The 12677-nt window shown below is 45.2% G+C and overlaps 1 protein-coding gene across 1 annotated transcript in view; it reads left to right on the forward strand.

Annotated features, from left to right (window-relative positions):
• The window catches only part of PEPD (peptidase D), a 130192-nt gene that overhangs the window by 36077 nt on the left and 81438 nt on the right, over positions 1-12677 (forward strand). The window contains exon 7 of the mRNA XM_003937320.4: positions 5478-5522. Within this exon, the coding sequence (XP_003937369.1) occupies positions 5478-5522 (45 nt within the window). The remainder of the gene's footprint in view (positions 1-5477; positions 5523-12677) is intronic.

Below are 12677 nucleotides of genomic sequence, written 5' to 3' on the forward strand. Positions count from 1 at the left end.
TGCTGGAATACAGTAGTGCAGTCATGAATCACTACAACCTCGATCTCCTGGGCTCAAGCCATCTTCCCACCTCAGCCTCCTGAGTAGCTGGGACTACAGATGTGTGCCAACACACCCAGATAATTTTTAAATTTTTTGTAGAGACAAGGTCTCGCTATGTTGCCCAGGCTGGTCTTAAACTCCTGGGCTCAAGTGATCTTTCTGCTTTGGCCTCCCAAACTGTTGGGATTATAGGTGTGAGCCACTGCACCTGGCTAAGGAGCAGGTCTTGGAATCCAGAGAGTTGAAGTCTTGCTGAGGCTTCTCTGCTGAGGCCTGCAGCTTGTGCTAGGCTACCTTGTCCCTCTCCAGCCTGAGCTTGGGATCACACATGGTTCTCTTGTGTCAGAGATTTGCCCCGACCTGATCCTTTTGTCTCCTGGGGTCAGCTTTTCAATGATGTTCATCTTATTGAAGGACAGTTTTTGGCTTTGTAGAATTTTCTTATGTGTTTCCTTTTTATTTCATTGCTTTCTGCAAGGGGCATTCTTAGGATGGAAGTTTAGATCACTGATTTTCAGTGTTCTTTTCTGCTGCATATGTGTAGAGCTATGAGTTTTCCTGTAAACATTGCTTTGGCTGCATTTCTCACAGGTTATGATATTTCATATTGCTATTTTCTAATTTCATTGTATTTTTATCTTTGAACCATGAGTATTTAGGTCTGTTGCTTAATTTCTAGACAATTTGAGATTTTATCATTTCCTTTTTGTTATGGATATCTCATTTAATTCTACCCTGATTAATGAACATTCTCTGTATCTCAGCCCTTTAAAATATGTTGAACTTCCAGCACATGACCATTAGGATAAATGTTTCGGGTACACTTAAAGCCTGTATTCTGCAGTTATGGGCCATAGTGTTCTGTATATATCAATTACATCAAGTTGGTTAATGTATTGTTTATGTCTTCTCCATCTTTCCTTATTTCTCTGCTTGCTTATTCTGTCACTACTACTTTATTTTATGGCTGAAAAGTATTATTTTCTATGGATAGATACCACATTTGATGTGTCCATTCATCAGTTGCTGGACACCTGGCTTGCTTCCAACTTTGGGCTGTTCTGATTAATGCTGCTATGAGCATTGATGTCAGACTTCTTGTGTGACTATATGCTTTCACATTCCCTTGGGTATATACCTAGAAGTGGAATTGTAGGGTCATGTGGATGCCTTTCATGTCTCTTCTTGCCTGTTTACCCTGGCTAGAACCTCCAGTACAAGGTTGAATAGATGTGGAGACAGCAGACGTGCTCACCTTGTTCCTCATCTTAGGGGAAAGCTTTTTGTCTTTTTCCATTCAGTGTGCTATGATGTTAGTTGAGGGGTTTTTTGTTTTGTTTTGTTTTTAGATGCTCTTTATCAGGTTGAGGAAGTTCCTTTCCCTCCCTAGTTCATTGAGTGTTTATTATGAAAAGGTGTTTGATCTTATCAGATTCTTGTTCTGCATGTATTGATGCAAGCATATGGTTTTGTTGCATGTTCTATTAATATGATTGATGTGTTACATTGATTTATTTTTGTATGTTGAAAGAATCTTGCATTCCTGGGAAAAATCTCCCACTTGGTCATGACGTATATATATCCTTTTTATATGTTGCTGGATTCTGTTTGCTAGTATTTTGTTGAAATTCTTCTGTCTCTATTTGCAAGTAATTTTGGTGTGTAGTTTTGTTTTTCCAAGGTGTCTTTGTCTAGTTTAGCATCGAGGTAATACTGAGCTTGTAAAATGGTTGAAAAGTAATGCCTCCTCTTCTCTTTTTGTTATTATTGTTGTTTGTTCATTTGTTTTGAGACAGTCCCGCTTAGTTGCAGGCTGGATTGTGGTGGTGTGATCTCAGCTCACTGCAACCTCCACCTCCTGAGTCCAAGTGATTCTCCTGCCTCAGCCTCCTGAGTTGCTGGAATTACAGGCACGTGACACCATGCTTGGCTAACTTTTTTATATTTAGTAGAGATGGGGTTTTGCCATGTTGGCCAGGCTGGTCTTGAACTCCTGACCTCAAGCCATCCTCCCGCCTCTGCCTCCCAGAGTGCTGGGTTTACAGGTGTGAGCCACTGCACCTGGCCCTCTTGGGCTTTTGGTAAGAGTTATGAAGAATTGGTGTTAATTCTTTAAGCATTTGATTGAATTCCTTAGTAAAGGCATTTGGTCCTGGGGTTTTCTTTATGAGAAGTTTTTTTATTACAAATTTGTTCTCTGTTAAGGTCTGTTTAGATTTTCTATTTCTTTTCTTTTCTTTCTTTCTTTGTTTCTTTTTTTTTTTTTTTTTTTTTTAGTTTCACTTTGGTTGCCCAGGCTGGAGTGGACTGGCACGATCTCAGCTCACTGCAAGCTCAGTCCCCTGGGTTCAAGCAGTTCTCCTGCCTCAGCCTCCCAAGTAGCTGGGATTACAGGCACGTGCTACCGCCCAGCTAATTTTTGTATTTTTAGAAGAGACAGGGTTTTGCCATGTTGCCCAGGCTGATCTCGAACTCCGGACCTCAGGTATCTGCCCGCTTGGGCCTCCCAAAGTACTGGGATTACAGGCATGAGCCACCCTGTTTTTGTTCACGTCTTCTGTTTCCTTTTTAATCTTCTGTCTAGTTGTTTTCTTCATTAGGGAAAGTAGATTATTGATGTCTGTTTCTCTCTCCAATTTTGTTAGTTTTTGATACATGTATCTTAGGGCTCTGTTAAGTGCATATGTTTGTAATTGTTTTATCTCCTTTGTGGATTGACCTAATTATCATTATAAAAGTCTTTCTTTGTCTGAAGACAAAGAAGTGAAACTTTGTATCTTAGAGCTTATTTTGTCTGATGTTAGTATAGCCATTCTAGTTCCATTTTAGTTTCGGTTTGTATAGCATATTGTTTCTCATCCTTTTACTTTCAACCTATTTTTTCTTTAAATCTAAAGTGTGTCTCTTTAGAACATATAGTTGAATCATATTTTAAAAATTCATTCTGCCTGCTTTTATTAAAAAGTCAAAAAATAACAGATGCTGGCAAGGTTGCAGAGAAAAAGGAACACTTATACACTGGTGGTGGGAGTGTAAATTAGTTCAGCCATTGTGGAAGACAGTGTGGCAATTCCGGAAAGACCTAAAAACAGAAATACCATTCGACCTAGCAATTCCATTACTGAGTATACACCCAAAGTAATATAAAGTGTTCTGTTATAACAACACATGCATGTATATGTTCAATGCAGCACTATTCACAATTGCAAACACATGGAATCAACCTAAATGCCCATTGGTGGTAGACTGGATAAAGAAAATGTAGTACATAGACACCGTGGAATACTATGCAGCCATAAAAAAGAATGAGATCATGTCTTTTGTAAGAACATGGATGGAGCTGGAGGTTGTTATCCTAAGCAGACTAACACAGGAACAGAAAACCAAATGCCACATGTTCTTACTTAAAACTGGGAGCTGAATGATGAGAACGTCTGGACTCATAGAGGGGAATAACACACACTAGGGCCTACTGGAAGGTGGAGGGTGGGAGGAGGGAGAGGATCAGGAAAAATAACTTAATACCTAGGAGGCAGAATACCTAGGTGGTATAAGCTTAATACCTAGGTGGCAGAATAATCCGTACAACAAAGAAATCTGTGCAAGTACCCCTAAACTTAAAAAAAAAAAAGAAGCTGGGTGTGGTGGCTCATGCCTGTAATCCCAGCACTTTGGGAGGCCGAGGTGGGTGAACACCTGAGGACAGGAGTTTGAGACCAGCTTGACCAATGTGGTGAAACCCTGTCTCTACTAAAATTATAAAAATTAGCTGGGCGTGGTAGCATGCGCCTATAGTCCCAGCTACTCAGGAGGCTGAGACAGGAGAATTGCTTAAACCTGGGAAGTGGAATTTGCAGTGAACTGAGATCAGGCCACTGCACTCCAGCCTAGCTGACAGAAACTGTCTCAAAACAAAAACAAAAACAAAAAAAAATTAGTCGAGCATGGTGGCACGTGCCTTTAGTCCCAGCTACTTGGGAAGCGGAGGCAGGAGAATTGCTTGAACCTGGGAGGTGGAGGTTGCAATGAGCCGAGATTACACCACTGCACTCCAGCCTGGGCAACAGAGTGAGACTCCGTCTTAAAAAAAAAAAAAAAAAAAAAAAAAAAGTATTCTGCCAATCCTTGCCTTGTAATTGGAGAATTTAATCCACTTACATCTGAAGTAATTATTGATAAGGAAAAACTTTACTATTTTAAAATCAGTTTTCCATGTCTTCTAACATTTTTGGTCCTCACTTTCTCCATTACATTCTTTTCTGTTTGTTCGTTTGTTTTTTTGGTAACGTTTTGATTTCTTTCTCATTTCCTTTTCTGTCTGTTTTAGCTATTGTCTTAATGATTATTGTGGGGATTACAGTTGACTACTTAAACTTGTAAAAATCTAGTTTGCATTAGTGTCAACTGAATTTAAATAGCATGCAGAAGTTGGCCTCTGTGTGTCTCCTTACCCTCTTTCACCTTTGTGCTGTTATTGCATATGGATTTCATCTTCATTCATTTTGTACTTACCAATACAGATTTACAATTACTGCTTTATTCAGTTGTCTTTTAAGTCAGAGAAAAGGAGTTACAAACAAATAATACATTTATACTGTCTTTATATTTATCTATATGGTTACCATTGCCAGTATTTGCTTTCTCTTCATGTGGATTCAAGATACTCTGCAGTGTCTTTTCATTGCAGTTGAAACAGTTCCCTTTAGTATTTCTTTCAGGGAAGTTCTGCTAGTGATAAATTTTCTTGGTTTTAGCTTATCTGGGGTGTTTTAGTTCACGTTCATTTTTTAATAATAGTGTTGCTGAATGTAGGATTTTTGGTGGATTTTTTTTTTCTTTCAGCACTTTGAATGTCATCCTGCTGCCTTCTGTTCACCATAGTTTTTTTTATGAGAAATTAGGTATTAATCTAATTGAGGATCCCTTGTAAGTGATGAATTATTAATACTTTTCTCTTGCTGCTTTCAAGATACTTTTTTGGTAGTTTCGTTATGATGTGTCTAGGTGTAGATATCTTTGAATATCCTCCTTGGAGTTCGTGGAGCATTATAAATATGTAGATTAATGTTTTTCATCAAATTGGCGAGGTTTCTGCTTTCTCTGCATTCTTTCCTTCCGTTACCCCTATTGTGTGTATTTTGGTATACCTGACACCAGAGGCTATGCTGTCTGCCTACTGGGGATCGGGGCTGGTGTTTTGTAGCCATAAAGCTTGCTCTCCAACTGACTGCATTTGGAAGACAAGGCCCAGGCTGCCAGGTCTGCTGCAGGAAAGGAGGAACAGGTCTTTTGTGGCCTGTTGAAATGGAAGTATGGGATGAAATTAAAGTGTGGGACCCTCTCTTTGTCATGTGTGCATGTCTTGAATGAGGTCGTTCTTGCTGGGACATGATAGACCATTGGATTAATGGCCTTGATTTCTCTTCCCCCTACAGGTTCAAAGTCAACAACACCGTTCTTCACCCAGAGATCGTTGAGTGGTGAGTACAGCCTGTGGTCACCTTGCCTGTTGTGCTCAGCTCATGGGGATGGAATGCCCGTTGTTCCCACCCACACCATCTCAGAGAGCCCCTCAGAAAGCAAATTTCCAGAACCTTCTCCTATAGTCTTTTCTGTTTCGCTTGTTCCTTGTGATTGGTTGGTTGGCTGTACTTTTTTTTTGAAAGGACATGAGTCACTTAAACTGATCATTTCCCTTATTTGCAATCTTATAAAAACTCCCACCATAAGTAAACCCAACTTAGATAGCTCCAGCACAGGGTAGTGAAAAGGGCAGAAATAAACATCACACCTAATCCCATTGCCAGAAAGGTAACCACGTTTTCCTCATGTCACGCATGTGTCTTGACAAAGGTGGCATTCTGTTCTACGCATTCTTCTGTCACCTTCTTTCTTCCCTTGGTGATACTGGCAGCCTTTACCTGCAGCACAACTGGCTTCTCCTAGCTGCCTACAAAGTGAGCCGACTTATGCTGGGTGTCACCTCTGTGGGCCCTGGAGGTGGCCTTCCAATTCCGATGTGCCACCAGTTTTCTTCCTAAGCCATCGAATTGCCCTTTGACAGCAGCAAGGCATTTTTTCTTTGACGGATGGTTGTACTTACTGAGAATGTAGAAGGGGGCAAGGCCAGGCCTTCGCATCATCATCACTTGCCTAGGAGAAGTGTAGCCTTCTCACATCTGACCCTGAGTCTGTGCAATCACGTTTTCCCCTCTAACTCACCTCATCTTAGAGCTTGGGACCAAGGCGGTATCCTGAAAGATGAGTGGCCATCGGCTGGGGAAAAGGAAGGAGCAGAAGAGAGTGGCCCAGGACAAAGGACCACTTATTCATGGAAACAAGAGAAAGGATGATGGCTTTGTGGGCCCAGCACGGAGCCAGGAAGCAGAGCCCAAGAACAGCCGGAGAGACAGGCAGTGGCTAGGTGGGCCTCGGTGTGCATTTTGACTTTTTCTTGAGAAGGATGGGAAACACAGGAAACCTCTGAAGGGTTTAAGCAGGAGATTGGTAGGATTAGGTTGCATTTAAAAAAATCATTTTGGGTCGGGCGCAGTGGCTCACGCCTGTAATCCCAGCACTTTGGGAGGCCGAGGCAGGTGGATCATGAGGTCAGGAGATTGAGACCATCCTGGCCAACACGATGAAACCCTGTCTCTACTAAAAAATACAAAAAAAAAAAAAAATTAGCTGGGCATGGTGGCGCCTGCCTGTAGCCCCAGCCGCTTGGGAGGCTGAAGCAGAATTGCTTGAACCCGGGAGGTGGAGGTTGCAGTGAGCTGTGATCGCACCACTGCACTCCAGCCTGGCGCCTGGTAACAGAGCAAGACTCTGTCTCAAAAAAAAAAAAAAAAAAAAAAATATCATTTTGGCCTCAGAGTGGAAACTCAGTTGTAGGACAAGCTCAGGCACAGTGCGTAAGTGAGGAGGCTGTTGCAGGGGTCCAGCTGGCAGTGGGGATGGCGGGGGGGTGGTAGCAGGACTGATTTGAGCGGTGAGGCCACAGTCAAGAGGGAAAGCTCCTGGAAGGACTGGTTGTGATGCCTGAGTGAAGGACAGAGTTGAAGGTGATGCTGGGCGATGTGTCACTGAGATGGGGACAACTGGGAGGGGCAGATCTGGGACTTGAAGTATATTGAGTCTGAGGCAGCACCAGTGGGAGAGAGGGCTGAGCTCGAGATGGAGAAGCGAGGGCTGCTGACTGGTGCTAATACTGACCCTCAGGAGGGTTAGAGGCCAGTGGGTCCCATGCCCCTCACGGCCACACTCTGTAAGGACGAGGCTGGTGTTCTTCACGTTTATAGCCACCTCTTGTTTTTATAAAGTAACAAGGCTGAGCTGGTGGCTCATGCCTGTAACCCCAGCACTTGGACACCAACATGAGAGAATCACTTGAGGCCAGGAGTTTGAGACCAGCCTGAGTAACAGAGAGATCCCATCTCTACAAAAACAAAATTTAAAAATTAGTCAAGCGTGGTGTTGCACTCCTGTAGTCCTAGCTTCTTGGGGGGCCAAGACAGGAGGATCACTTGAGCCCAGGAGGTCGAGGCTGTAGTGCGCCATGATTATACTACCATACTCCAGCTCAAGTGACAGAGCCAGACCTTGTCTCAATAAAATGAAGTAACAAATGCCTGACCTGTTCATAAAGGGTGAAAGATTTATAGGATCTGAAGAGAAACCAGAGAGCCTATCCTATCTGTAGCACCCATTTGGCAGAAGAATAAATCCTGGGTACTCAGAATGGACCATGTCCACTTACACTGCCCCACACAGGACATTCTCTTGAGGTCGCTTACAGTTTGGGTGCCTTGGAGACCACGGCTGGGTCCTGTGTTCCTGCATCTCCTAAGGGATAAGTCATTAATTTGTCACTTTGGAAGAAGCACGTTGTAATTCTAGTGACATTTTCGAGGCTTTGAGGTCGAGCCTGTGTTCGTAAGGATACTCTAACTTTATTAAAGCAAGCAGCAGAAAGGACTTATTTGACAGTTGATGGCAGTAGAACTGTTTTAGAAATGTCACATCGTCCCTACTTCTCAGGGGTATGTTTTAATAGCCCAGGTCCCAGGCACTCTCAGTGGGTCCACTGTAGCCATGATCATCATATTCCCTGGGTAACTGGAGGAACACTTCTTCATGGGGTGCTGGGCAGGTCCCTTATTTACAGGAGTGGGTGGGCTTTCCATGATGTTAGATTATGACTCAGGGATGCATCTTTTGAATGGCCTTGAATGCTTTCACTACCCTCTCTCTCTGGGCCCTGTGGAAGGTCATGGGGATAACGGGAACCCATCAGCTCGGGCACATGTGAATTGTAGCCCCAGCTTCTCCCCGTCAGGAAGTCACTTGACTTTTCTGAGCCTCAGCTCCTTAAATCTGTAAAATGGAGATGTGGTGAAACCTCACTCATGGTATGGACGTGAAGATTCACCCACCTTCAGTTTCCTCACTTGCAAAGTAGGCTCAAAGATTGAATGAGAGTCTAAGTCAAGTATTGGCATGTCCTTTTTTTTTTTTTTTTTTTTTTTTTTAGAGATGGGATTTCACTTTCACTCCTAGGCTATAGTGCAGTGGCGTGATCATAGCTTGCTGAGCATTGACTTCCTGGGTTCAGGCGGTCCTCCCACCTCAGCCTCCCAAGTAGCTGTGACACCAGGTACATGCCACCACACCCAGCTAATTTTTCTGTTTTTTGTAGAGACAGGGTCTCCTGTGTTGCTCAGGCTGGTCTTGAACTCCTGGCCTTAAGAGATCCTCCTACCTCAGCTTCCCAATGTGTTGGGATTATAAGCGTGAGCCACCGCACGCAGCCTGGCACGCACATACATACATATATATATATATATATATATATATATATATATATATATATATTTTTTTTTTTTTTTTGAGATTTGCTCTGTCACCCAGGCTGGAGTGCAGTGGCATGATCTTGGCTCACTGCAACCTCCGTCTCCCAATTCCAAGCGATTCTTATGTCTCAGACTCCTAGGTGGCTAAGACTACAGGTGCACACTGCCACGCCTGGCTACTTGTTGTATTTTTAACAGAGATGGGGTTTCACCATGTTAGCCAGGCTGTAGCTGGCTTAATATTAAGCACATCTTAATAACACTGACTGTCACCTGTTGAGACTCCACGTGTATAAGGTGTTGTGCTAAGCACTCGACACATGTCACTGTATGTAAAGATATTTTATTTGTGGTGTATTAGGTAAGTGTTCTAGTTATCCCCATGCTACAGATGAGAAAACTGAGGCGCAGGGAAGTTAGTGACTTGTCCAAGAAAATGCCAGTTGAGCCCAAACTGTTGGTCCCAGGCTCTTGCGCTGCTCCTTGCAGCTCTGAGGGAGCACCCTTGGAGTGGGGCTGCCTGAGTGTCAGTCATCCTCCCAGCTCACTGCTGGTCCCACTGAACTCACGGTCCAGCACCCTTGGAATGGTCTGGCTCTGGGGTCAGGGTACAGTAGGGTGGAGGAACCGGGGGGCAGATGCTTGGCTTTCTTGCCACCCATATGCACCCCAGCTCCCGCTAGCAGCTTGGCTGGGGACATGGGGTTCCTCCGGAGCCTGTCTGATTGGAAGGCAGCATGCAACCTCTCCTAGCACGGGCAGACTCGCTTTCTCATTTTTGTTCGGCTGTCATTCATTTCCTGCCTGTGACTGTTTTATTGTTTTCCATTCTCTCAAGGAGCGCCTTTTTGATTTCCTGTGAATTCCTTTATAATCATACTCTTCCCCACAAACACGAGATCATAACTGATAATTTCTTTTCTTGTGCTGGGTAGTGCAGTTTGAATGTGAAGGTCAAAAGTTGAAACTTAAAAAGAGCAGGCGTCTTACTTCCATAATTTAGGCTGTGGTTCTGCTTTACTGTTTTGCAGATGATTAAATTGATCTGAAGGTAAGGTGGGAAATAAAAGGAAATGCTTTCATACCACCTGATAGCTTGGTGCCTTGGGTTTCGGTTAAGTACCTCTGGAAGCGTCAGGGGAGAGCAGGCGTGTCAGCAATTGCCGTTTGCCTTCGTGGGTTTTAAGCGAGACTGTGTTAAATTGAGTCATCCACCGGTTTTAGAGCTGTTAATTACACAGAACGAAAGTGTCCTGCATGCATTAATCGGGCGGTGGGTAACGTGTCTATTTCTGCTCCCTGGCCTCTCTGTGTGCACAGGAGATGGGAAGCTGCGGTTGGTTCACAGGTAGACGTGCCCCAGGATTCTACGTCCTGGGTAACGTGTCCCAAATTAGAAAAGATACGTAGATGATGACCTAAATTCTCGGTGCGTCTGTGAAAAGGATTCCAGTAGCTAGCATTGCTCATCTTTGTGTCCTCATGAATAGGCATTTAACCCTACGCCAGCAAGAAAGCCACGTGGGAAGTGGGACTCCTAGGGGAGAGTGAGAACTTGAGTCACCGCGCGCCAGGAGGCAGGAGATGGATGTGGGAGCATCAGACAGAAGGAGAGGCGTAGCCAGGCCCTGGTCCAGCGTGGAGGTAGACCTCTGCCCCATGTCTGCCCGTCCCCTGGCTAGGTTTCAGGCACACAGCACATAGCTGAGCTAAACCATCATTTTCTTCATGGCTTTGGTTTGAGATGACTAATTGGTTGATCCCCTGGAGGATATGTAATTCCAACCAGCTCTTTTCTTTCTGTCCTTCCCCTTGTGGGATTTTATCCTTTGCATCACTGGGTCATGGAGTGTGGGAGGGATAGTTGTGGGAGGTCTGGTGGTGTTGAATTTCCGCCCACCTGGCTCCAATTGAACCATTCCCTGCACATCCATCTCCAGGAGAGATGGATTTCCTGGCTCTTTAAATGAGTTTTTGTTCAACACGGTGGCACTTTGATGCTTAGAGGCTGATTTTGGAAATCCTTCATCCTTGTCTCACTACTATTTTAATCAGTGGGATATTAGACCTCAGTTAATTGATATCGTAATTCAGGGTTTAATGCTCAGAGGCAGTTCTGTGACTTGTGAATATTTAAGGAAAAAAATAAGGTTGCTCAAATATGTCTATGCCTCATCTAGTTTTTGTTATTTTAGGTCTGTAGCAGGAGAGCAGGCCCACGTTGGGTAGGAAGCCTTTGCCTCCCAGCCTCCCTGTCTGTCTGAGCAGCCTCTAGGCATGGTGATGCCCATAGCATGGCCATGAGCTGGGGACTCTCTGTGAGGCTGTGCAGTGCCCATGTCTCCTTGCACCTGTTTTCCTTGCCAAAGAGCCTGAGCTGACTTCTGCCCAAACTTCTCTTTTTAGAGACAAGGTCTTGCTCTCTTGCCCAGGCTGGAGTGCAGTGGTGTAATCATGGCTCACCGCAGCCTCAAACTCCCAGGCTCACTCAAGTCATCCTCCTGTCTCAGCCGCCCGAGTAGCTGAGACTACATGTGCACACCACCATACCTGGCTGATTTTTAAATGTTTTGTAGAGACAGGTTATCACTGTGTTGCCCAGCCTGGCCTCGAACTCCTGGGCTCAAGCGATCCTCCAGCCTTGGCCTCCCAGAGTGTCAAGATTACAGGTGTGAGCCACCATGCCTGGCCTGCCCTAACTTCTTAGGTGGCATCTTTGTCATCCTGTCCTGAGTCATGGTTCTCTGTTGTTTCCTGGAGGAGATGGCCTTTGTCCTCTCATGGGGCTGTCAGCCTTGTTGATCATAATAACAACCACCCCACACACCCCCGGGGCAGACAAGGCTGGGACTGAGTGTGACCATGCCTCTCTCACTCCAGGTCCTGGTGGACCCACGGAGGCTGGGGCACCCTTTTGACCTCGCCCACTCATGCTCAGGAACAGCAGAAACTGGCTCATCATATTCAGGGTGGTGCATTCCTCCCGAAGATAGGGAGAAACGACACAGAATGCTGGAAAATCCCGTTCTTTTCTGCAGTCATCTTAAAAACAGTTTCTGGTATTTGTGCTCTGAGATAACCAGGCCAGGCTGGGACGCAGCCCTGTATGCCTGGCGCCTGGGCGAGGCTTCAGGCCCAGAGTGCCCTGTGGATAATTGGTTAAGCCAGCACACAGCAGACGTCTATTTAAGCATAGATTCAACTGGGCCAGGCCAAAGCCCAGCCAGGCTGGTGAGAAGTGCCTTTGTAGAATAATTTGCCCTGGTTCAGTTTGATTTTTTTTTTTATGTGAGTCAAAAAAATATCCTGAGTAAACCAGCTAGAAGCCCAGTTTGCCACTTTCCCCAAAGTAAGATGAGAAAAGCAAGCAGGCCTCTGGGCCTTGATGGCGGAGGTGCTTATCGCTTCTGCTGGGAGGAGGATGTGGTCCTTTCTCCTTTGGCAGATAACAACCTCTTCCCGTTCATCACTGTAGGAAGATGCCCCAGCTGCAGGGGGAGGCGGAGTGGAGAGCCTGGGGTGTGGACTCCTGGCACCAGTCCTGGGCTGCTCTTCCTACCCGTGGGACTGGGCTGAGGCAGTGGCAGGGGGAGGTTGGGGGAGTGCTGAGGCCTGGGGAGGCTGTGCCTTGCTGTGCCTGTTTGGCAACATTTCATGCTGCCCGGCCAAGCTTCCATGGGGTGGGGAGGGTTAGGTGGAGAGGCCTCCTTTTCTTTTTGAAATGAGGCCATCAGCTCTCCTTGTTGGAAATGAGCTGTTGTCTGGCTTCGGTGGAAGGCCAGG

Source organism: Saimiri boliviensis, chromosome 14 (assembly GCF_048565385.1).
Source record: "Saimiri boliviensis isolate mSaiBol1 chromosome 14, mSaiBol1.pri, whole genome shotgun sequence".
In the NCBI taxonomy this organism is placed as follows: domain Eukaryota; kingdom Metazoa; phylum Chordata; class Mammalia; order Primates; family Cebidae; genus Saimiri; species Saimiri boliviensis.